The sequence below is a fragment of the Asterias amurensis genome, chromosome 13 (genome assembly GCF_032118995.1).
Source record: "Asterias amurensis chromosome 13, ASM3211899v1".
NCBI lineage: Eukaryota > Metazoa > Echinodermata > Asteroidea > Forcipulatida > Asteriidae > Asterias > Asterias amurensis.
The window spans coordinates 7,036,539-7,062,874 of record NC_092660.1 but is presented as its reverse complement, the minus strand read 5'-3'; the positions used below and the strand labels follow the sequence as shown (position 1 = coordinate 7,062,874).

The window sequence follows — 26,336 nt, the reverse complement described above, 5'->3', positions numbered from 1 at the left end:
CATAGATCTCCATTGATCATTACATTAAGTAAGTTTTTATGCTAACAATTATTTTGAGTAATTACGAATAGTGTCCAGTGCCTTTGGGGGAAAAAAAAAACTTGAATTGGAAATATTTTCCTGACAGAACCAAAGTTGAGGGTGTTTGTCATAATCAATTGGATCAGTTGTAAATGGTTGCACTTTGCATGTTTGAATTTATAACATCTATTGTTGAAAGGGTTAGATCAGGCCTGTATGCTCTGTTCTTGAAAGGGCAAATTTTAAATTTCTACTGGAGCATTTCAAGGGCACCAAGGCATTTTCTCCTAGGTTAAGGGCACTCATGAGAAAACTGTAAAATTCTACTGGAGCATTTCAAGGGCACCAAGGCATTTTCTCCTAGGTTAAGGGCACTCATGAGAAAAGTGTAAAATTCTACTGGAGCATCTCAAGGGGCACAAAGGCAATTACTAGGGGGCATGGAGGCAATCACCTTTGTTGCCTATGTGAAGTATCAGACCTGTTAGATTATTTGGTGTCAATGTCTTATTATTCCATAAATTGACTGTCTTTACTCCATCTTTGCTTTCTTGTAGGAAACGGAGAAGGAAATGGAAGAGGAAGTAGACATTCTTATGAGTAGTGACATTGTCACGGTAACCATGTCAACTAAACCAATCACATTCAATCGTGCACAGAGTGGCTGGTTATTCAGGGAAAACAAGAGTGAAATGGTTGGTAACTTCTATGCAAATTTCTACACCATCAATAACGTGATCATTGAGACAAGAAAAAGGTACATATTACATTTACTATCAGTTACGTTATAACAGGCCTGGAATTACATGCAGGCTATGGAGTTGCCCTTGGCCTTGGTGGCTCTTCAAACGTTTCCCATGAACATGCAGGCTATGGAGTTGCCCTTGGCCTTGGTGGCTCTTCAAACGTTTCCCATGAACATGCAGGCTATGGAGTTGCCCCTGGTCTTGGCCTTGGTGGCTCTTCAAACGTTTCCCATGAACATGCAGGCTATGGAGTTGCCCCTGGTCTTGGCCTTGGTGGCTCTTCAAACGTTTCCCATGAACGTTTTTTTTTTCCAATTGAAGTGCCCTTTTCAAAATGAAAACAGCCTTGCCCTTTCAAAGATGAAATTCCAGGCCTGTCAGTATTGACTACATTTGTAGATTTCTCTTTTTGGTTCATTAAAGTGTCTCAACAGATACTTTGTTGTATGATCTCTAATGTAAACAGTGCTGGTCATGAACCCTTTGTTAGTCACTGTACCACCCAAAACTGCCTGCTGTCGATTTTACCAAACTTGGGATTAATCTCACGACTTATAATAATAATAATAATAATAATAATAATAATAATAATAATAATAATAAACTTATTTAGAACGCGCCTTTTGCCAAAGGATACAAAGCGCCAGGTATTATTACTGCAAGGAGTGGTACGAAGTTGAGATATAAGACCTAATCCTTAGCACCATGTAATGGTTAACAAGGTGCTGTGGCGCAATATGCTGCCAGGAACACCGGGGCGAACCCCTTCTCTTTTCAATAAGTGCACTGGGTTCTTTTACATACGTTTACACAACACATGGGACCAACGGCTGTACGTCCCATCCAAAGGACGAAGCAATGGTTATGTGTCTTGCTGAAGGACACAAGTGTCACGGCTGGGGATTCGAACCAACACTCTGCTGATCAGAAACACCAGAGTTTGAATTTGATGCATTAAACCCATCCCAAGTTCCTTACTCGAGATAGGATTAATTCTTGCGTTTCTTGAAATTGGCTGCAGGCCATTTACTCACTGGACGCCCTTTAACACTTATCTTGGGAATGCAAGTGGTACTGGTTTCCCTGTGTGGAGCAGACCATAGTATGTGCATTAATGCATAACAACAGCGACGATGTTATTCTGTGTAGTGGGGACCAGATAACTACAATGCTTTAAGTAGGATTTGAAACTTTGCATGGTGGAAATACGATATGGAAAGGTTTGCGGTAACACCATGTAATGACTTTCTCCAGAAGACGATCTGAGCATACTGATCGAAACGTCGTGTTGAAAGCAACAGTTCTGTTCTGAACCACCCCAACTCATTAGAGATAGTCATTACATGGTGTTACCGCAAACCTTTCCATACAATGCTTTATGTACTATAATGTAAACTACAACAGCAAGGATGCGTTTTGCAATCCATATATACATTACAAGTTATACAAATATATATTGTGTTGGCACGGATTATTCTGAGTGTCTGCATTTAAAGGCACTGCACTCCTTTGGTAATTGTCTCACTTAGTGTAACTCAACATATGCATAAAAAAAAAAACTGTGAAAATTTGGACTCAATTGGTTGTTGCAAGAGAATAGTTGAAGAAAAAAACACCCTTGTGGAATAAATTGTGTGCTTTCAGATGCCTTGAATTTGAGACCTCAGCTGAGGTCTCTAATTCAATTAAAATATTTTTGTGAGAAATTACATCTTTCCCAAAAATAATTACTTCAGAGGGAGCCATTTCTCACAAGCTTTATACTTTCAACAGCTCTCCAATGCTCGTTACCAACTAATCTTTTATGCTAACAATTATTTTGAGTGTCCAGTGCCTTTAACATACATTGTAAATGCATGCATCAAATAATTGATGGTATCAACACGTCATTTGATAATCAGCAAATGGCTCAAGTTAAACAGTGAAATCCTTGTTGTGTTTGTGTAAAAAGCTGAATTGATTGAATTTTGTTTACAGGAGAGAGCATTTATCAGAAGACGATGTACAGAAGAATAAAACAGCTTTAGAGAATTTGAGCAAAGGTGCTGTGTTACCAACAAACCTCCAAGTAAGTACAGCAAACTTGAATCAATATAAATAATAATTATATAGATTTATATGGCGCACTTATTGAAAGGAAAACAGCTGAAGAAAAAACGGTAACTAGCAAAGCAAATGAGTTTTCAGTTTCTTCTTGAATATGTTCGGAGAAGTTTGACGTAGTGTTGCAGAAAGCTTGTTCCAGGTAGCAGGTGCAGCTTTGACAACGGCACGCTGATGGTTCTACCAACAAAAAAGAACCTGAAAAAAAATAAAAACCAATATCTTGTCAAGTGGAGCCTTTAAGTTTTGGGCTCATTCATTTAGTAATTTATTAGGGTTGTGCTCCCAGTAAAATATAATAATTTAAAACTTTCAATTAGTTTAGAAATCCAATAGTCATTTAAAATTGTTATTTTAGAAAGCCATGGTTGGAAAAGATATCAGTGAGTTATTATTTACAAGGATTCATGGAAATCTGATATTCCAAGAAAACAGTGGTTGAGTCATCCTTGATCTACCCACACTGGATGACACATAATATGCTTTTCCTAGTTTGCCAGCTCATGCACTGCAATGAACTTATCACTAGCCTTGTCACTTATAAAGATGATATGGGGTTCTTATACTTGGACAAACAAGAAAAGTGGGCAAAGTAAACCAACTGACTTTTCCCCCACAGATTGGCACTGCATTTATTATATAAAACATTTTATCACTAAATGGTAAAATGAAGTAGAGTGTGAATACTTTGTAGTTATATGAAACACTAGAATGGTGCCTCACACAGTTGTAAAATAGTGACAGGGAGAAATCTATGAAGAAAATAGTGTCCCATACTTGAACAAACTTTTACTATTTTAAAATGCTGAGAAAGAGCCCACTAAATGCGTACGAATGATGACCTGACTTATTTTTATTTTCCAGTGTTTTTCCAGTTGCCTAGTAATAGTTGTACAGAAGGACTAACACACAACATATTTTCATGGTGTATATCAACTGATACAGCACTGATACATGTGATAAGGTGTTTTTGCTGGTAGAATTATTTTGTTTTGCTAAGCTACTTTTAGCTCTGTGACCCTTGGAATAAGTACAAGCAGAAACGGCATTCAAAGTGACTCAGTAATTCTTAGTTTTCTTGGAATCTGTGAATCTGTTGGGTGTAGACACACAAACATTATCAGTACCGGTCTTCGGCCCAAAACAGAATGATCACAAACGGGAGCAGCCCACAGAGGGCGCTAGCCATGTATCTCAAAGCAAATTATTATGTAAAATAAAAATAAACGCGGGGGGTTTACATCAAACCCAAGACAGCTCTATGAAATGTGGCCTAAGACAGAAGCAATAAGTTAATCACCTGCCTGTACGTCTAGTGGTAAGGTCTGGTAGTTTGGTTCAAAAGTCTTAGTATGCCTTGTTGTTATTATTTATTTATTTTCTCTTGTGAGGGGCTGTGTTAATTGTAGAGCTCCATAGAAATGTTTACTATTATTCATTATATTAAAGAAACCTAAAGAAACTGCAAAATTTCATGGAGTAGGCACAACAATTTGCAAATGATGATGCTAAGTTATTTCACCTCTCACATATGAATTGGAAATGTGATTTGAAACATGTGTATCTGATGCAAGTTGGTCTAATTCACTCCATCAGTTTGTTTGACAAGTTATGGTTTAGGGGTTGATTTTGTACTTCTTAACAAGTGTATAAGGCAAGAAGATTACATAAAAATTAGTACTGCACAGCGAATGATTTCCCTTGTATAGCAGAGCAAAATGCTACACAAAATGTACCAGTAGCTACATGTAATAATAATTTGCTACTCAATAGTGGCATTCAGTGTGCACAAAATTAGTTCCGTCTAAATTTCTATGCTGCAGGAAAAAACACAATGAACTCTTAGTGGGTGCTGTGACGTGCATATGTGAGACATTTCATTAGAGTGAATATTACTGAAAAGTTTGACAAATGAAGTAAACTGTTTATCTCCTTTTCAAACAATGACAGCCTCAGTACAGACAGTCATTAACATCACCACCGCCCAATGATATATCATGGACTGAATACATCAAAGCTAGACCAGGACGGTAAGATATCTAATTAGGCCTATAAAAAAAGTTGTTGGATTGCCCTATCCCGACCGACCATAAAAGTAACAAAATCGCGGTTGCTTGTTTTTGTTTTTTTCAGGGGTTTTTTTTCTTCCTTTTTTTACTTCCGAATTTTGATTTCATGAATATTGTATGCTTACAAAATGGTAGATTTGACACAAATGTTTGTTTTTGGCCGACTACTTGCAGTCGACAATAATTACCCAGTGCAACAGTCGTGGTTTCAACGTTCACAAAAACACAACGTACAAATGTAGATCGATTTCCCTCACACTCACGGATAGGGTGAGCTTGTGTCACATATCAAACCACACGCCCGTTTATCCGATGTCATGATTTCACAAGGAACCAGTATAACACTCCATTGAACCACAGAGGGTTGCCAGTAATACCCATACCGGTATATGGTATCGCTCGTTTATTGAACGGACAAAAAACATGGTGAATGAAATGACTCTTGGGAATTGTTTTTGAAGGAATTTGCCAAAATAAAGACGCAAAAAGAGCGCTTGAAAGCAAGATGTATAAGATGATACCTTGCTTGTTTGACAACTAGATCTTTCATGAAATGTTAATGCAGTTTGGGGCATTCTTTGACATCTGAAAAAAAAAAGAATAAAAACCCAACCGACCGACCCAAGCAGCAAAATCGGGTGAAAGGGCAATCCAACATATTTTTTGGGGGGCCTTATCTTAAATCGTTTAAAGACATTGGACACTATTGTTAATTAAGCTTTAGCAACACTGCTTTTAATATCCCAAGGTGTATCGTCAAAAAATATTGCGATATTTTATTATATCGCGATTCATATTTGGACTCTTAAATTCTGACATCTTACGAACGTTTCCAAATTTTAATACTCCAAAAAAGTAGTAAATTGAGTTTCATTATACATCTGTCGGGTGTACTGTCTACCCATGGTGTGAAAACCTGGGCCTTTCAGTTACACACACGTACTGACATAAAGTGTCTTTTGAAGTGTCTACTGCGCATGACTGTTCTTACATGTGTGCATATTTAGCTAGATCCCGCCCATTTCATTCTAGCTAACCAGTAAGCATCCATAATGCACACGTGGTGACTTCTGCTGAGTTGTGGTTTGTGGTATGATCCCAATGTGGTTTTCATTTTGCGGCACAGGGCGGCTCCACACACAGGGGGAAAATGATACTACATGTATAGTATTGCTTCTGTAATGTCTGTGTGAGACCGCCTCGGCGCTAAAGACTTTGATGTTGTTTTTTCAAAGAAACCCTGTCATTTCGGGATAAATTGGGTAATCTTGCGGTTGGTTCTGGAACTAAATGTTTTTAAACAGCCCATTGTGGTTGCAAGACGTCACAATTAGGGAATACATTGTGATACTTCATCAAAACCATGATTTGCCGATAATTCGATAAAAAGTCTAGATGATATGGTAATCGTTTAAGAAATGGTATCGCGATTTTCGATAATTTTGAGATATCGCCCAAGCTTTTTGTTAACTACTCATAATAATTGTTAGCTTAAAAAAACTTACTTTGTAACAAGCAATGGATAGCTGTATAGTACATTGTAAGAAACGGCTCCCTCTGAAGTAACGTAGTTTTTGAGAAAGAGGTAATTTCTCACTAAAATAATATTTGAATTGAATTTGAAACCACAGCTGAGGGTGTTTTTCTCGCAAGATTGATGACCAATTGAGTTCAAATTTTCACAGGTTTGTTATTATATGCACATGTTTCAATAAACCAAGTGAGAAGACTGGTCTGTGACAATTATCAAAGGTGTCCAGTGCCTTTAAAATGAACAAGAAAATTTACTTTACCATCATTGTCTTATGACATTTATGACATATTTTTCCACATTCTATTGTGAAATAATACATGGTTATTGTCTGATTTTCTGAAGCATTGGCATATTGTTATGATTTTGTTTGTGACATCAGATTGGCAAACATTCATACTGAAGGCCTGTGGATCATAACATGAGTTTGCTTTTGTTGTCCCTTGCCCATCTTGGGGTATATTGTCATGTATTTTGTTTTGTACTGTTAAAGGGACTGGGTGCTTTTTGAAATACGAACAACAATTTTGCCACGGTTTTGCAATAAACTCACACAGTTTGGAGATAATGATGGTAGAAAGCTTGCCTTCAAATATTACTTGCTGCGGTTCTGTAGTTTTTAAGAAATAAGTAAAACAATGTCACAAAAATAGTATTTTCACTCAGTTTTAGCATGTAAAACATGTTTACAAGTTAGGGGTTTAAAAATCCTAAATGTCAATATTTTTTACAATGCTAAAATAATTTTCTTCTAACTGAGACAAAGGCAAATGAAATAATCAATGTTATTATTTTTGGTGTGGAAGGATAGTTGTTAGGGTATTATCTTAACTTTATTCCAACTTTGTGTCTTATTGTTTGCAGATCCCACCTCGGCAGACAACAAGTATCTAAAGAAACAAAGAAGATATTCAAGGCTTTAATAGCAATGGTCAGTATCATCTTTATTTATTTATTTTATATCTTTAGATATACACAATTATTACAAGTTTAACATGGGATGTCATGGTTCTACAAAAGTATAAAAAACTGTCCAATCAGCACACCGAATTTCATTTAAATCCGTGAGGGTCAGGTCCAAAAGCGTGTTGAATTGACACGGAATGACCCTATAGAAAGTTGGAATCAAATCTTGGTCATGACACATGTTAGGGCAGAGATGGTTTCTGTTTGTTGTTAGTTTGTTTTTTACACTGTGCAAAGTTTCTCAAATTTAACACTCCTAAAACTGGTTCTAATCTTACAACTCTGTAGTCCATGCTTCATACTATTTTGTGTTTTAGTAGCCATCTTTTGATGTTCATAGACATGTTTAATTTATAGTTAACTTTCCTATGTTTTTGTACATAAATTGTTTTATACATATTTTATTACTCGTTTTATTACTTGTATTACAACCAGATGTGGGGAGGCAGGTCTATGGACCACAGTAATTATTTTGCTTTTGTTTCTCCTAGTCCATCTGGAAGTATTTTTTGAATTGCCATGTACTGTTGAAATGGCTGAAGAAATTATACTAATAATAATAATAATTGGTTACTCGCAGCAGCGGCTGTATACTCCCAGGGAGCTGAGATGGTTTTAAGAATGAAATATATGGCGCAGTGAACAGGGGTAATAATGTCAGAAGCGCTTTGGTGTGCCCTTCGGGATGTGGTAAAGTGCTAAATAAAAATTGCTGGTTATATGAGAAGGTTTGTGTTATCCTTTGTATGCATGTAGAGTGAGGACTTTCCAATGGAGATACCAGATCTGCTGAATATTCTAGAAGTACTAACACCGATGAGACACTTCCAGAAACTACGAGATTTCATCTCAATCAAAATGCCATCTGGTTTCCCTGTTAAAATAGGTAAGCTATATTCATTTTGGTTTTACCATTAAACACCGATGTGTGTTAAAGCACTGTATATTCAGTACTTTCCCGAGTCCTGTGAACAAAAATCACAGGCATATTATTGGGCTTCGATTCGAACCCACGACCTTTGCATTTCTAGAGCAGTGTCATACCAACTAGACTACGAGGTTGACCGGTAGCTAGAGGCATAGCAGTGGGTACTGAACAGGCTGCTCTCGAACAGGCTGGTCTTGGACTGATTTAATAGATGTTAAGTTAACATTGGGGATATAAAATATTCATTTTGATTTTGTACACCGATGTGTGTAAGCACTGTAAACTCAGTACTTCCCGAATTCTGTGAAAAACAAATCACAGGCATGTACTTGGGTGGGATTCGAACCCGGGACCTTTGCTTAAAGGTAAGCTGTTATGACTCATGGAACACTGTTTGCCCCCATGCTTTCTTGCCTGCTTACAGGGTTGTCCATTGATAATGGTTTATGCCACAGACACAGCGGATCATGTTCAGGGCAGTCTTTGTATTTCTTATGTGTTGTAGTGCCAGCAGAACTACTCCTATTTTTTTGCCGGAAGTACCCCCTACAAAAGGTGGTGCACCCCTTGTGCACCCTAGTTCCGGCACTGTTTCAGCCTCGTGGTCATAAACTACCAGTGAAAATTCTTATGGTTTAGAAAAACTAACAATCAAGTTTAGAAACAAACAGCAAGTATTTTGCTGTCGTAGGATGAGATGAATAAATTGTGGGGTGTCTTTGCCGAGCGGATAAGAGCACGGAAAATGAGCTCTGCTGAACTGCTGTTTCTAATCAGCAGAGTGTGGGTTCGATACCCGGTCATGACACTTGTGTCCTTGAGCAAGACACTTAACCATTGCTTCTTTCCACCCAGGGGTAAATGGGTACCTGTGAGGGCAGAGATGGTTCTTGTGATTAATTAGCTTAGTGCGCTACATACAGCACAGGCTGTGTGTTCCCTACAGAGCTGAGATGGTTTAAGGAATGCTTTACGGCCGTGTGACAAGGGGTAATAGTGTGAAGGCGCTTTGAGATGCTCTTCTTGAAGCGTTATATTCAAAAAATGACTATTATTATTATTATTATTATTATTATTGTATATTTGGTTTGCGGTAACACCATGTGTGTATCTACTTGCCAGGTAGAGTTGTTCTTAGAGAACTGTCTTGCTTTATTCTACTGCCGCGGAGTAGATAATCGGAGGTTCGGGAGACTTCTCAGTTCTAAAAAGGACTGTCCTGCTTTTTAACTATTACCAGGGCGGATGGTATAGAAAATAGACTGGACTACTACTTTAGTTTATAGGATCGTAATTAACTGTACTGCCACGGAGTCAGTTCTGAATTGGTCTAAATGTTTCGACTAGCTTGCTCTAGTCATCGTCAGGAGACTGAAGAGGTAAGAGAAGAGTGGGCTTATTTATAGGGGTTCAGTGGATCCACTGCAGGTCAATCAATGCTCATTGATACCTCACCATGCAATGCCTCAAGTCCTATATATTATTATTATTATATTATTATTATTATTATTATTATTATTATTATTATTATTATTATTATTATTATTATTGATTGACGTTGATGAAATATATTGGTTCCCTTAGATGTGCCAGTCCTGCCTACCATAACAGCTCGAGTTACATTTCAAGACTTCCAGTATCGAGATAACATCGCCTCATCTCTCTTTAGAATCCCTCGGGATTATACCCAAGATTCAAGCCGCTTCCCAGAGCTCTAACACCAGCTAGCAAAACAACTCACCAAAGATTCAGGCAAGCGTTACACACGATTCCTCTGCTATCAATGAAGTTCTCTTCCAATTGCTTCAAGTATTTATTAACTTACTGAGTATCTTATGTTATATTCTGAGTAATATGTTGGTTAATTATTCATCTGATGCTTAAAGGCGCTCGACACTATTGGTAAATAATTGTTAGCATAAAATAACTTACTTGCTAACGAGCAATGGAGAGCTGTTGATTTAATCAAAAATTTGTGGGAAACGGCTACCTCTGAAGTAGTGTATTTTTTAACAAAGAAGCTATTTCTCACTCAAATTTGACCTTAATTTTGAGACCTTAGAATTTGAGGTCTCAAAATCAAGCATCTTAAAGCACACAACTTGTGCAACAAGGGCATTTTTTCTTCCATTATTCTCTCGCAACTTCGACAACCAATTGAGCTCAAATTTTCACAGGTTTGTTACTTTATGCATATCTTGAGATACACCAAGTGGGAAGACTGGTCTTTGACAATTACCAATAGTGTCCGTGTCTTTAATCTAGTCAGTTTATTGTATCATCTGTTAAAGGGTCTGGGTACCTTTGGTAGGACACAGACCTCAATGTCCACGTTCTGAAGATAATGATGGTACAAAGCTTTTCTCAATTATTACTTACTAGAGTGTAGTAGTTTTTGAGAATTGAGTAAAATAAATCACGAAAATAATTTTTGTCTCAATGAGATAAAAAATACTCTAGCATTGTTTTACTCATTTCTCAACTCTACAGCACCTCAACAAGTAATTTTTTAAGGAAAGCTTTCTACTATCATTATCTTCAAATGGTTTAAGTTCAAAGTAAATCTGTAGACATTGTGTTTTGTGTTCCAAAAGTACCCAAATCCTTTAACAAGAGCCATCATACAAAAGAAGAACAAATCATCTCTTGTAATCACATGATTATTAGTTTTGGGGTATCTTGCCAAGATTTGACTCTGAATTAATAGAACTTCCATAAAACCTTTTTTTAAAGTACTTTGAAGGATTTTTTATCTACTCTTTTACTTCAAAATTTTAAAACCTTTTCTAATTGAAAATAGTCTTTGTTAATGTAGCTGAATAAGTTATTCTTGTGTATGCTTTTACTAGATTATTTCAACAAATCATGTTAAGCTCAAGATTTGTTCCTTTCTTGTACTGGAATAGTGTTAGCTTATTTTTGCGTAGTTTATAAGTGCAATCCTCATGTTTATTTTGAGCTAGACTAATTAACTTCAAAATTGGACAAATACAACACTGAAAATATTCTTTGTTTTGGAGCAAGTTTTGGAGCAAGTGTGCACCACCATGGTTAACTAAAGGTTGACCATTTGCACTCGAACCCAGGCTGGTCGACTATTGGTTAGCTTCGAGCCCATGGTTTCTTCACTGGTCCTAATAGCATGTTCTATTCTAACATGTGTAAAGCGCAGAGAGAAACCAGTGTCACTATAGCGAAAATTAATGCGGACGGTTGACTAGACTTCTAAACGAGTCGTTCCAGTGAGTGCGTCACTGTGCATGTATGTTGCTGGTCAGCAGTCAACCACAGGTCATCTTAATGTGCCCACTCGAACTTGCTATTTATTGGTTGTTCTTTTATCACCTGAAATTTTCATTTTAATTCAGGATATTTTACGGGAGAGTTTGGTTATTTGTTAACAATAGCATTCCGCACTTGTGCTAAAAGTAGAAGCTAAGTTCCGGATTGCAGACAAAAGTGTCAGATGTCATTTTTACACTGACGCAGTTTGCATGTCGATGACACAGTGATCGCGTAGGTGGTGTGGCATGTTTGTCTGACAGTCGTGTATTTTAACAAAAGTGACGTCATAAGTGCGGGGTGCTTTTAGATGTATTTCAGTTTGTTGGATCCAATGCTCCTGGTTAAATCTTATACACACTGTGTGTTGTATTTTACTAATACTAAGAGGAAACAGTTTTGATGTAAGTATAGACCTTCATCACGGTGTGGTCATCTTGATTTTACTCCATTCCAAATCATTGTAACCAAACTGAGGCTGGACGATATAATTGTCTGGTGCCATGTTTGCGCAATGAATGTTAGCATTCATAACTGTTATTGGAAATAGGGAACATGACCAAGATGGTGATAGCGTGATAAATGTCTTTACTATACCTCATACATATTCATGACCGAGAGCCGAGTTCTCATTTGGTCCATTCATTACCACGTGCCAGGTGTTAATTTTGCTAATTACCAAGCATGCACGTGAGTATTCACGCAAGTTGCACTACAATTGCGCAACGTTATCCCCGGGCGCTATTTATCGTGGTACTGTTTTGTATACACGCACGAACAGCGCTCTCTAAGCGACATCCAACACACGAACAAACTTATCATGTGCATTTTGTTTCAAAGAAATCATTTTCTCTTGCTCAAAACTCATGTTCCGGTACCTGAATATGTATGAAGTATAGTAAAACAAATATAACATGGTTTATTTCGGGTGACTAGTCGATGAGCTCCCCTCGGTATTGGAAGTTGACAAACTAACCTCGGGAACTAGTTTGTCACGGCTTCACCTCGGGAACTAGTTTGTCAACTTCCAATACCTCGGGGAGCTAATATCAACTAGTCACCCTCAAACCATGTTATATTTATATAATACTCCTTACTGCCATGCAGCAAACATTGCCAAGTTACAAATTTGTTGACAGGGCAGTGCTTTTGCTTCTAGTCATTGTACTGACTACTGCCATGCACCCAACAGTGCCAAGTTACATTTTATAATCTTTGTTTCTTAAAGGGCCGTGCTTTTGCCCCTATTGTGGTGTTGGGTTTGAACACATTTTTTATAAATCATTACTACAGCACTTCATTTTGTAAAAAAATTTGTACTTCAAAAAGTATGTTTTTATTTGCACTGTTACCGTTTTGCTTGTAACCAAATGGCATATTTTGTTATAATTGGTCAGCTACATGTATACGTTGACATACATTGTGAGCTCCTCATTCAAAATGATTTTCTGATTGTTTTTTTGTCATTGCATCGGTGCATGACTGATAAAGAGATATAAAAATCACCTGTAGATTATTTAGACAGACATGTCATTTGATTCTAGATGATTGATTCATATCATATCATCAGGGTTGTAACTAGACCAATTGTGAGTCCTGGGTAGGCCCGCCCAGCACCGCCCACCATGGCTACAACACATCCATTTCAAACAGATCATACAGTTTCCAAATCAACCAATAAAGTTATGAAAGATGTGGCTTATGGATTCATGAAATGTATGTGCTCATGAAATCCTTTTTTTTTTTCCACTTTTTCAAACCAAAAAGTTTTTTGTTTATATTTTATTCTTTTAAAGGCACTGTACACATTTGGTAATTACTCAAAATACATATAAGCATAAACACTTACTTGGTAACAAGCAAAGGATAGCTGTTGATAGTATAACAAATTTTGAGAAATGACTCCCTCTGAAGTAACCTAGTTTTTGAGAAAGAGGTAATTTCTCACTAAAATATTAAAAGACTTCTTTATTCCTGTCTGAAAGCACACTTATTTGTACGACAAGGGTGTTTTTTCTTATATCATTTTCTTGCAACTTCAATGACCAATGAGTCCAAATTTTCACAGGTTTGTTATTTTATGCATATGTGTTGGGATACACAAAGTTAGAAGACTGGTCTTTGACAATTACCAAAAGTGTCCAGGGGTGGATTTCACAAAGAGCTAGGACTAGTCTTATCTCGAGTTAGGACCAGTTACTGGTCCTAACTTAGGACTGTCCATGCAATTTGTATATCTCCTAGGACTAGTCCTAAGTTAGGACTAGTCCTAACTCTTTGTGAAATCGACCCCAGTGCCTTTAACTCACTTAACTTCTGTAGGCCTACAAACAACCACCATTGAACTATGGGTGCTAGTTATTGTCAAACAGCATGTAAAAGTCACATGTTGTTAGAATGTCTCAGTCAAAGTTTCCCCTTTCATTCTTTCAATTCAGTCTGTATTTTGTCTTAAGGTATTTCAAGTTGAACTATCAGGGTGACTGGCAATTATACCATACATTAATCGATAGTTTGTTCTTGTCGCCATTTTGCGTTTTTTTAACTAACACAGCAACACTGTATAAAAGTTTATATATTTATTATCTTACCACATGAAAACCAAACAGTTTTAATTAAGAATATATTTAATACACTGATCAAAATAAAGTTGTGTTTTTTCTTTAAAAAAACGGGTCAGTAAAACAAACGCAATCATAAGGTGGGAGCTCTGTTTGAACAAGAAGGCCAGGTAGATGAAAGAGCTGGACTTCAGTAAGTTTGATCGCATATGATATGTCCAACAAAACAAAACTGCTCTTTTCAAAACCAATTGAACCTCACATAAAAAAACAAAGAAAGACATTGTCACATTTTCATAAAATGAAACGCATGACCCAAGTAGTTGGTCTAAAAAGTTTTATGCCATCTGATTGGAAAGTAATTATCCCTGGAATACCTTTATCAATTATCCCTATTCTTTCACCATTATTAAGGTAAATCCATGATCTACTTAGAAATGGACTTTTATTTGTTCAAGATTTGTTTGTGTTCTTAAAGCATAGCTCCCATCCAGTGATTGTGTTTTTTTGTACTCACCAAGTACATTAGTGTAAGATCATGGGTGAACTAAACTTTGTAGATTAGTGGTGCTACACATAAATTATGTCTGGGTGTTAATTAACCAGAAAACTTCCTTAACCCACTGAGGATAGAAAATTGTACAGTTTAATTTTATGAGAAAAAAAGTCTGAGTAAAATTTTCCACATTTATATGCATATAGTTTTGTATTGCTTAGTTTTTCTTCAAGTGTTGTCAGTCAGTGTTTTAGTGTGTATAAGGCTCAGGTGAATCCTTCAGCAGCTTTATCATGTATCTCAATGTGAGTTTATATAACACCCAAGCAGGGCCCCATTTCATGGCTCTGCTTACCACTAATTCGCTAACGATCACCATTCTCGCTTACGTGCAAGCGCTGAATTTCTCTGCTAGCTGTATAAGCGTAGAATGCCTAGTAACGTAGAGTACGCACGTGAGCCAAAAGTCTGTGCTAACCCGTGAAATAAGCTTGGCATAAGCACAGAATTCCCTACTTCCGTAAGCACCGATTCTTTGGTTACAGTAAAGCAGAGCCATGAAATTGAGCCCTGATTAGTGCCATTTAATTGGAGGATTGTGCGCCATGTAACAGCAACGTACCATTGCACCCTACATTGTATGTCATTCATCCTACATTTTTCGCTCTATCCAATTTGCGAACTATATCATTGCATGCAGTACAATTACTGAAATTCAAATGCATGAAGTCACTCATGAATCCAATTCTGCCGAGCTTTTCAAATTTTGCCTGAAATGTGTACAAGCCTTGTGCACTTGTCAAGTTTTGCCTGAAATTGCTTGAAAATGTGTACAACGGCCTTGTGTACCTGAAAATGTGTACAAGGCCTTGTGACTTTGTGACTTTGTGAAGCTTGCAAATTGGCACCCCTAAAAACCAAAAGGACTTTATGGTATGCTTTTTTGTATTCATATTTTCTGTGTACATCGAAGTATATACTCTTCAGGAAGGGTGCCGCTGTGAAAGCATCACCAACCAGACCCATGAGCACGATGACCTTGAGCTACTTTGGGTATCATTCAAACTGGGTACCAAATCTTGGCTTCTACCAGACTGTTAACCCATGAGCACGATGACGTTGAGCTTCTTTGGGTATCATTGAAACTGGGTACCAAATCTTGGCTCCTACCAGACTATTGACCCATAAGCACGATGAACTTGAGCTAGTTTGGTTATCATTGAAACTTGGTACCAAATCTTGGCTCCTACCAGACTGTTAACCCATAAGTTTGATGACCTTGAGCTTCTTTGAGTATCATAGAAACTGTGTACCAAATCTTGGCTTCTACCAGACTGTTAACCCATGAGCACGATGACCTTGAGCTTCTTTGGGTATCATAGAAACTGTGTACCAAATCTTTGCTCCTACCAGACTGTTAACCCATAAGCACGATGACCTTGAGTTTCTTTGGGTATCATTGAAACTGGGTACCAAATCTTGGCTCCTACCAGACTGTTGACCCATAAGCACAATGACCTTGAACTAGTTTGGGTATCATTGAAACTGGGTACCAAATCTTGGCTCCTACCAGACTGTTAACCAATAAGCACGATGACCTTGAGCTTCTTTGGGTATCATTGAAACTGGGTACCAAATCTTGGCTCCTACCAGACTGTTAACCCACAAGCACGATGACCTTGAGCTTTTTTGGGTATCATTCAAACTGGGTACCACATCTTGGCTCCTACCAGACTGTTACAGATAAGCACCATGACCTTGAGCTTTTTTGGGTATCATTGAAACTGGGTACCAAATCTTGGCCTCTCGGACTCCTTTACCATCCTCCTCATAAACCTTCTGGACCAAGATCAGAGACACCATTGAATCCTACAACTTTATGGTATGCTTTTTTCTACTCAATTTACCCTCCGCACATGTGTCGGACACTTAAAGCCATTGGACACTTTCAGTAAACAAGGCCCACACTACTGTATCACAACTTGTGAATAAAGTAACAAACCTGTAAAAATTTAGGCGTAATCGGTCATCGGAGTCGGGAGAAAAAAACGGGAAAACCCACTCTGTTTCCGCAAGTTTCGCCATGTCATGACATGTGTTTAAAATAAATCTGTTATTCTCAATATCGAGAATTGTTTTAATGTTGCTTAAAAAGTAAAGCATTTCATGGAATAAGATTTCAAGTGAAGTCTTTCACCGTTACCTTCTGTAAACCCTGTAAGTTATTTGTTAATCTGTGAACTTTTAATTTTAGTTCTGTTCAGAAAGTGTCCAATGGCTTTAGAACAAGCCTTGTACAGTTTTAGGCAAAGGAGACTAAAGGAGAGCTAAACCCACTAATGCCCTCCCCCCCCCCAAAAAAAAAACACTAGACATGATTGCATTTGTGCACAAATGCAGAGCTGTTTCGTAAATAAAATGTTCATATTTCTGAACTGAATTTGAATTTTTTGGTGTATTTAAAGCACTTTGCCAAATCTGGCATAAATAAATTGTGACGTCATTAATATTGCCAGACACTAACATCGTTGAAAGCAACTCATTTTTTTTGCCACTTTTGAATTAGAGGCCACTTCCGGTTACGACCGGAAGAAGAGGTCATGTGAGGTCACGCACACAAAACAAAATGGAGACCTAATTTATCCCTACCCAATCCCGCGACCAGAAACCTGTCTCTTTTGGCTGATTTGATATAGATTTTCAAAGATTAAAATAAAAAACCTTTAAGATGACGTCACGTGACCGGTGATGACGTCATCATGACATCATTGCTTTAGGATCAACATTGCATCATTACCTTCGATCCCTGAAAGTTTCTTTGCAATTGCTCTCTAAGAACTATGCAAAAAATAATAATAATAATAACAAAAACTTTAACAAAAACAAGAGCTGTTTCGCTGCGCTTCGCTACGAAACAGCTAAAAAAATCCAATCAAGATTGGCTGTTTGGATCTGTTTGTGTGTTTGAACAAAACAAAAATTACAAAAACCACAATTAAGGTCCATCACCAATCGTTTAATCAATCCAAGTGCGTGGAAGTTAATTCAACATTATTAAACATTCAACATTTGATATTTAAAAAAATTGATTTTGTCCTTCAAACTCTTAATAGTAAACACATACACATAATAAGAGATGTCAAATTTGCATCCGGGATAAAGAATATTAATTTTGGTTTTTACCCATACACATACACATAACCTGGAACAAATTTCCTTGCCCTACGCTTTGCAGGAATATTATGATGTGACAATTCCGGTTTATAGAATAATATTCTAAACACAACCAACAAACCCAAATCCTGGGCCCAATTTCATAAGGCTGCTTAGCGACCGATTTTATGGTTACTGTGCGATTTCCATTTCATAGCGCTACTAACGGTATGCACTGCTAATGCACATGAAAAGACATGCTAACCTTCTGATGCTTAACGCACATGGATACATGTGTTCACTTGCACAAAAGTAAATTTTTCTGCTACAGTACAAAAATGTGCTTGCCTTAGGCAGCGCTATGAAATTGGGCACAGGTGTGTGGGGCAATTACTGATGGTATGTCATATCCTGGAAAACCGAAGCAGAACACAAATGTTTTAAAAAGGAGCAACTAGTTAGCTTAAACAATTTAATAATGTCCAATATTGACGTAAGACCAATCAGAACAGAACGCTATCTGCCGTGTAACTTTACAACTATAAGTAAAAAATACATTACAACATTATTTGAATTAACACAAAATACATTAAATGTAAAATATATATATCCTCCATAATATAATATGATTGAATTGTAGTTGTGATGAGTTTTACATTTTAAAAAAAATTAGAACAATGTAGCCTTGAAGTCGAATCATTAAATGAAGAGAAACTCATTAATGCATTGGTCACAACAGGTCATGTCATCGATAATAGCATTCAATCATTTTCAACGGAAAGCTTTTCTGTACAATTTAACCGTAGCCCAACTATGGTTGATTATACCATTGCTTTTACCAACTCTCCAGTGCTTTGGGCCTGATCAATTAAAATTGTCAGCTTTGTGGGTCTAGGTGAAGCTGGTGCTGCTACTATGGGCATATTGGTGCGTTCCAGTGCTGCTACATGGTGTACTATGGGCAAAGCTGACTCTGCAAACTAGTGCTATGGGCGTATTGGCAAAGCTGGTGCTGCTGGTACGTCTATCCCCCGAGGGACTTGAGTGACCAGAAGAGCAACCTATTTCCTGAGGCTGAAGGCTGAGGGAAATAGGCCCCTCTATAGGTCACTCACAGGCCCGAGGGGGAATAGACGTACACTTGTACCTATTTGCCAGTTGATACGTGTTTTATAACACAGCTCGGTCTTAAATGTGAAATAACAGAAATCTGGAAAAGAAGGAAGCTTTGTGTTTGCTGTTCACGATTCAAGTCACGAGAGGGCGCTGTAACCGGCACTCTTTTTTAAGACTAATGCCCACTCGAGAACTTGTTCCCGCAAACACGCGCGCGCGATGACTAGACTATATTAGTTCATTCCACGTGACCGTGTTTCCGCCAACCAGAATACAGAACAAGCAAGAGGTGTGTTATAAATTATCTTAATATTTGAACTATACCTGCCAGTCACTTATCACACTAGAATCGGCATTTTTGTATTTACTTTAACAGTCAATAGATTTTATACTATTAATATTTCCCAATACATTTAAAGGCACAGTACAATCAATTTGTCAAAAAAGTACTTTGTTTTAATATTTTTATAAAAGAAATATGTACAATAGTCGAAGCATTTGGATATAAAAAGCTACAGTTAACTACTCTCACATTTTGGCAATACACTTAAAAAATGTTAAATTTAATATTGTTTAAAATGAGGTAAGAGTAAAATTTTAATGTAACGAGTTTTAAATAGAACATGAATAATTGGTAATTTATCAACAGTATCTTACTCTCCACAGCTTAACATCACTTTATAAAGAAATAGAAAAATTTATTTACATATATTTTACAGTGTTGAAGGATTTTTGTACTTTCAAAGTTTTGACTCCATAAATTAGCCGCATTAGCTTGCAAAGTAAAAGGAAAATCATCCAAATTCAGGGCATGTTTGTAAGGATCATTTATAATCTACTTTTAAAACATCTGTCTAGCCATATCAGTTTGATAACAAACGGTTTCAAACGTTTTTCATGGACCAACTCAACTGATCCAAGGCAACCAATGAGTGCGTCCTGTGCGTGCGATTTCATTGTGAGACCATTTTTATGGATGCACGTATGCATTTTTTTTGGCCATCAGTTGATGTTATGAACAATGACTAATAAAACTTGTAGAAACGATCTATGTGCAATGACACACAGACTGTCTATTAGGCAAGTAGACATGGAAATATTGAAGACTTTTGTCTTTGTTACAGATAGATCCTCAGTAGTGACCATTTTAAAATTGTTATTTTATTCCATCATAAACAAAAAAACTGCCAATCTCAAATACATTTTTTTTAAATTAAGCAAAAAAGAGAAGGCAATTTGTGGAAAGCACTTTGAAAATTTGTTTGAACGTTTGGAGATGCTGACCCTGCAGGGCAAACAACACACCAAAACCCAATCCTAATAGGGTTTAACATTCTTTAGCCATTCATTGTATATACATAAACAATACTAGAAATGATTCTCACTGTTAGAACTGGATTTCAATTAACGTGTATCCCTACTAGGCTTCCATAAGATGCCTCCACACTAAAGACCATCTTTCCTATACATTTCATTATGTTGTGCTTGAGGATTGTTAAACTTTACATCATTCAGACCATCATAGTAATGTCAAACATCAATTTACTGCCTAAATTTAAACCATTTCAACAGGCATGAATGGATGATTAGCAATTCATTGTATTCCAATTCAACCATAGACTTGGATATTGAATCCAGTACTTTACAGTGGCCATGTAGCAAGGTAGAGACTTGATAGATACACGTATTTATTACAAAAAAGCCTACAGAGTATTGAACCATTGCACAACAGGCAGCGCACCTGCATTGCAAGTCTATTTGGAGGATTGTACACATGTTTAAAGGTGTACACATGTTTACATGTGTAAACGTGTTTACGCGTAAACACGTGTACCATCCTTGTGTGTATATCTTGACCCCATAGAGACGCCCTGCGTGTTGTGGGTCTATATATGCAATAGACGCCATCTTTACAGGCAAATTGCATTTCGGCTTGCAGGTGAGTCAAGCGCTTAGTTTGTTAATAAAACAACACTGCTTAGTAACCAATCAGGCAATGAGTTTTGTGAAATCTGCGCAAAATGCATGGCTGTGTGTTCCAAATTGCCCGTAAAGGTGGTTGATTTACGTCATGTGGGAACTTAACGCCCCACATTATAACCTGGAAACAGCTCCTTCAATATGACTTGTAGTTCTTTGTTGAATACCATACTATAGCCTTTACCCAAGTCATAACGACAGTAAGGACACTGGCAAACATCGGCTTTGAATGATCGCTGAAGACAAGACTGCAAAGAAATTCACATAAATATACAGTTATCGATGGTCTGCCAAAACTAAAAAGCATATCAGACATCAAATGGTTCAAATAATTAAACACTGACCAGTAAGGCATTTAAGGAACATGAGTCAGATGTAGGCAATTTTAAAAATTGAGTTATATGCATGGCTGGAAAGAACACATCAGTAGCAGTAATTTGGTATGTGTCTAAGCTTTGGGGTGTATCGCGTTGCTGAGTTACTCCCGTTTGAAATTAGCCACAACACCACTTTTTGTGAAAAACTAATTACAAGTAAAATGATATTGTAAACTACTATTTCGCGCACAGCAACCATTTTCTCACGCATTGGGGCCAGACCGGGGGAAAAAAATTAAAATCATTTTTATTTTAGTAACGACAATGCATTGCCAAATCACGCCAGTGTGTACAAAAAACGCAATCTACAATGTTTGCACAATCTTCAGATTGCACGCGGTTTATCAGAACCATCAATTTGAGCTGCCGTACAAACAAAACGCAAATTTACCGATTGCGCATGCTTTTGTTCTCCCAGCAGGTTCAGCTAAAATTCGGCAGACGCAAAACGCTTATTGCGCACAAGTTTTTCCCGATTCGTTTAGCAAATTCTTTAAATGCGCTCCTCTAGCGAAGACACAACAGGCAGAAGAAGTGAGCGGAGGATTTTGGACATCATTTTTAGTCAATTTTTTTTTTATTTTGGAAGGAAATAATCTGACACAATCATACCTTCACAATAACCATAAACATCTCCTGTGTACCTCATGCAAGTTTTCTAAAGAGGTTTTTGATGCATTTTGGAACACTTTTTGTCAACAATTAAATCTCTGCAATTTTTTCTTTTTTTTTTTTTTTTTTTTAACTTGGCGATTTCGAAAGGCCCTCTAAAACTGGCAATTTTTTTTTCCAGGCGGGGGGGGGGGGGGGGGAACTTTGACAAATCTCACGCATAGCTGTCCTCTGGACTTGGCATCTCTGACATTGGTTTATTGCTCCATGCTATTGTTGGCAGCGTTGTAGCCACGGTGGGCGGCGGTGGGCGGGCCCGCCCAGCACTGACAATTTCCGCCCGGCACTTCAGCTGAAAAATAGACTGCCGCCCACCAAAAAAGTAAAAGTTCTACTGATATTGATCACATTGCAAGACTAAAATGTCATGTTTTTTCGTGTTTTGTCATTACAAATGCAGTTTGTAATTTTTTTGAGCCAGAATTACGAGCAATAAAAATCTCAAACGTGTTTTCCCACGTAACTTGCGCCTCTTGCCATCTTGTGAAGTTTTCTTCGTGAAGTGTGCCCCGACGTTTTTATTGAACGAACTATAGTACAGTGTAAAAGGCGTACCGTCTATACAGGCTGACAGCAGTGCTGGTACCGTGCACATGTACACGATGTATGTATGTACATGTGGTGTACACCAGCGCGCGCTGTGGTAGACCCTAGAGTGCACTACAAGTCTAGTCGTGAGGTTTTCGCGGGGATTTCACGCATTCCATGTACACACAAACAGTATCGCCACACAACAACAGTACAAGGGCTGTGTAAAGTCTAGTGTGCAAGTTCGCGTGTCCCGGATGTAGGCATGTAAACACGTTCGCTTCGTCCACACGTGTGACAGCGCGCTCTGTGTAAATTTTTAGATGGCCTCGCAATGTACGGTAAGCTGGACGACTTTTTTGGAAAACGGGAAAAGATTGGAAGATGATATAAAAGTATCTCGTACAGCTTCAGTTAGTGCCGAGAATGAAACTGTACCTGAGACTATCGAGACAGTTACTCCACCTTCAAAGTTCAAGTTCAACTTCATCGCGGTGGGATTACAACAAGCAAACAGCAGAAACTATTTCAAAAACAGTCTGTCCACAACAAATGCATCAGAATTATGTTGTATTAACACATTTACAATTTTTTTTGTAATAACAATTGTCATTATACTTAAAAATTGTGATTCTTGAATCTTACATAATGTGCATTTGGCACGATTGGAATGTTAATATTTAGCCCTGAAAACTATCCTTACAACAAAGTACGTGCGAACTGCTCACAATTCCTGACCAAGTTTAAAATCAGCTACGCCCACCACTAAAAATGTCCTAGCTGATTGTCCAACACTGATTGTTGGTCACATAATGCGCAGTTGTTTGGGGGTTTTGCGGGTTGATTTCAAGAAAGACTTGAAAGCAATCATGTGTTAAACCATAGAGTGGTTAAACAAAGGCGGGGTTGTTTTTGCTGCTTTTAAAAATATTTTTTTAATGAATTTTTTTTTTCTCACAAAAAAGACGCCGGCACCGACCGGCATTCCCATAATAATATTGTCAAAAAATCACCGTAAAACTCATAGGCTTCTCTTCATGGATGTTGCAACTATCTTGATGTTGACTTTTTGTTGGGTTTTTTTCTGGACGAAAGTGGGAAGATTTTGGGAACTTCGGTATGATGTCAGGGGTTTCCCTTAACTTTTTTTTTCAATCACCCGCCGGGCAAGTCAACCACAATGCCCGCAGGTTTTTTCAGTAGCCCGCATACACAAAATTTTCAAAAAATGCAAAAACGAAAATGAAGTTAAAATTGTTGGGGTTTTTTGAGGATTTTATATCTGAATTTTAACCTTAAACTATCGCTTTTCCATCAACAACAACTTTAATAACTTCATGGTTAGGGGGTCGGTTGATTTGAACATGTTTTTGAACTCCGTTTGCAACAAAATCTTCATGAATCAACAATCAGTCAACAACGCACATCGAGAAATAATTCAATGAACTTTGCCTCGCAACACCCTCTGTTGGCAAAAGTTGTCCATGTTATTGGAATTCCTCCAAGTCTGTACATTGTGCACAGTCTGCAGGCATTATGCACAACGTGTGGCAATTATTTACTCCGTTAGCGAACGTGTACTGCATTGAAGTCTAGTCAAGATCATGAATATGGAATTATCAACAGCCATCAACGGCCAATCACAGCGTGCAGAGTGTTGGTCAGAATGGACTTTGGACGACTGTGTGTGTGTTGTGTATGTGCTGTGCATACTGCATGGTAAGCTTGGGCGGTTCCTTCGGTTACCCGGTTCTACCCGGTTCCAAATTGAAAACCGGACCGGCGGTTCCACTCTTCTGTGGAACCGGGTACCCGCTTTTGTCGGTTCTGATTTTAAAAGACCGAGTCCCAATTATAAAAGACTCTGTGGAGCCGATCCTGCGACGAACCGGCTCTAGAAATTGAGGCTTGATGTTGAAAGCGGTGACCGCAGATACAGTGTGCAAAGGCTTCAAGCCGACATGAGTATCAACTATCACATGTGGCTGCATACACAGTGCACAGCCCCCTCTAATGCATAGGCATCTACAACCACCACCATATCTCATGCATATACATGTACATGTACAGAGTCCAAAGTCCAAATAGACAGCACGTTGTGATTGGCTGCCGATATATCCATATTCATAAAAGCTTGCCCCATGCACAAAACACACAGTACTGTATGCATGTACAGGCATGTACACTTGTATGTACAGAGACGACACACTGCATGCACTACGGACGTACTGCACTACAGATGTACTGCAACACAACGAACATACTACTGCCGACCAAATCAAAGACTTGTTTAAATGCAGGGAGAATAGGTGCTCGGTGGCGCGATGTCTGATTGACTTGGGGTGGTATTCTGGTATTTTCGTTAAAAATAGATCGGCTCCAATTGTGTGTATGTGAGCTCGGGACCGATGTCTGATTAACTTGGTTATTTTCAGTTAAAATAGATCGGCTCAATTGTGTGTGTGTGTGAGCTCGGGACGGGCGGCTTATGTTTTATATTGAATTGGAACCGGGTATGTCTCAGAACCGAGCTTTTTTTCGGAACCGGAACCGAGCCCCAAATTTCTGGAACCGCCCAAGCTTACTGCATGGACATGGACATACCAGTGGGCGACCGTGTACATGTACATGTACATGTACTGTTAGGATACTCGACAGCATGTGGTTTGTGCATCGTGTTTTTAATTGATTGTACTTGTTTTCTGAAACGACCGACAGCAATTCCGGTCCTGATCACGACAAAATTAAATCTAGCAAGTATCTAGAATTGCCAAACTTACTAGTTTAAAAGCTTTAGTAAAAGATTTCTGTGGGATTTTGCCACTGAACCCTCATTTATATGTGAAAAGGAATAATTATTTGACTCGCCCGGCGGGCTAGTGAGAAAGGGTTTTCACTTGCCCGCCGCTATTTTCACTCGCATTTGGCGACCGGGCGACCGCTAATTTCGAACCCTGGATGTCTTATATTTATGAATACTTATTAAAACTACAATAATAGGCAATGTTTAAACATGATAAAATAACTAAAGCGATCGCACGTAACCCTCCCCACCGTAGATTTGAAGGAAAAACATAAAAAGTTGATGATATTTTAACAGTCGGTTTTAAAGTGTGTTTTTTTATATAGCAAAACATAGGAATACTTTGATGTCGAGTGCTTACAATAAACCATGGACTAAAAAATTACCTAAATAAAGATCATATTAAATTTTCCAATTTGCTCTGACAAATAATCTGACCTGTTTTTTAATAATAATATTATTACATTTTTAAAGAAAAAAATTCTCTCAAAATAATGAGCCCCCTTAACAGCACAATAACTTGGTACACATAAATAAAGTATGGCTTCCAGTGCAGTTAAGTTGACTTTGCCATTCATGATGAATTTTGAAATAGCGACGATCGGAAATCGAGTAGTTGGTATACAACAGTATACTATTAGTTTAAAATAAAATTGACGGACCAGTCAAAAACCTGGCGGACCAGTGAAAAATTAAGCCAATTGGTCCTGCTGGCCAGTTGAAAAAAAAATTAAGGGCAACCCCTGTAGGTTATTTGTAAATCTGTGAACTTTTTTTTTTTCCCTGTACCGAAAGGGTCCAATGGCTTTAAGTAAAGCGACTTACCTTGCAGATATTATGCTGACATGGCATAGTGATTGGATGATATACAACTTCCTGGCAACATATGCATGTAAACGCATCTTCAACTGCACTCAACAATTTCTGAGAACAAAACGTATAAGAATTCAGTAGTACATCAAATTTGTAGGAAAAAAACAATTCCCAAAGAAAGTTAAGGCGAT

General features: G+C 37.8%; 2 protein-coding genes across 3 annotated transcripts in view; one reads left to right on the top strand and one right to left on the bottom strand.

Annotated features, from left to right (window-relative positions):
* The window catches only part of LOC139946540 (ankyrin repeat domain-containing protein 13C-like), a 35,759-nt gene extending 20,855 nt beyond the window's left edge, over window positions 1–14,904 (top strand). For both annotated transcript variants that reach the window (XM_071944234.1, XM_071944235.1), the window contains 6 exons: window positions 579–778; window positions 2,745–2,835; window positions 4,821–4,900; window positions 7,335–7,401; window positions 8,193–8,322; window positions 9,949–14,904. In XM_071944234.1, the coding sequence (XP_071800335.1) occupies window positions 579–778; window positions 2,745–2,835; window positions 4,821–4,900; window positions 7,335–7,401; window positions 8,193–8,322; window positions 9,949–10,082 (702 nt within the window). In that variant the 3' untranslated portion in view covers window positions 10,083–14,904. The remainder of the gene's footprint in view (window positions 1–578; window positions 779–2,744; window positions 2,836–4,820; window positions 4,901–7,334; window positions 7,402–8,192; window positions 8,323–9,948) is intronic.
* Window positions 14,905–17,698: 2,794 nt separating this feature from the next.
* The window catches only part of LOC139946539 (E3 ubiquitin-protein ligase UHRF1-like), a 35,003-nt gene continuing 26,365 nt past the window's right edge, over window positions 17,699–26,336 (bottom strand). Inside the window, exons 15-16 of the mRNA XM_071944233.1 lie at window positions 26,158–26,256; window positions 17,699–21,200 (exon numbers count right to left, since the gene is read on the bottom strand). Coding sequence (XP_071800334.1) covers window positions 21,054–21,200; window positions 26,158–26,256 — 246 coding nt within the window. The 3' untranslated portion in view covers window positions 17,699–21,053. The remainder of the gene's footprint in view (window positions 21,201–26,157; window positions 26,257–26,336) is intronic.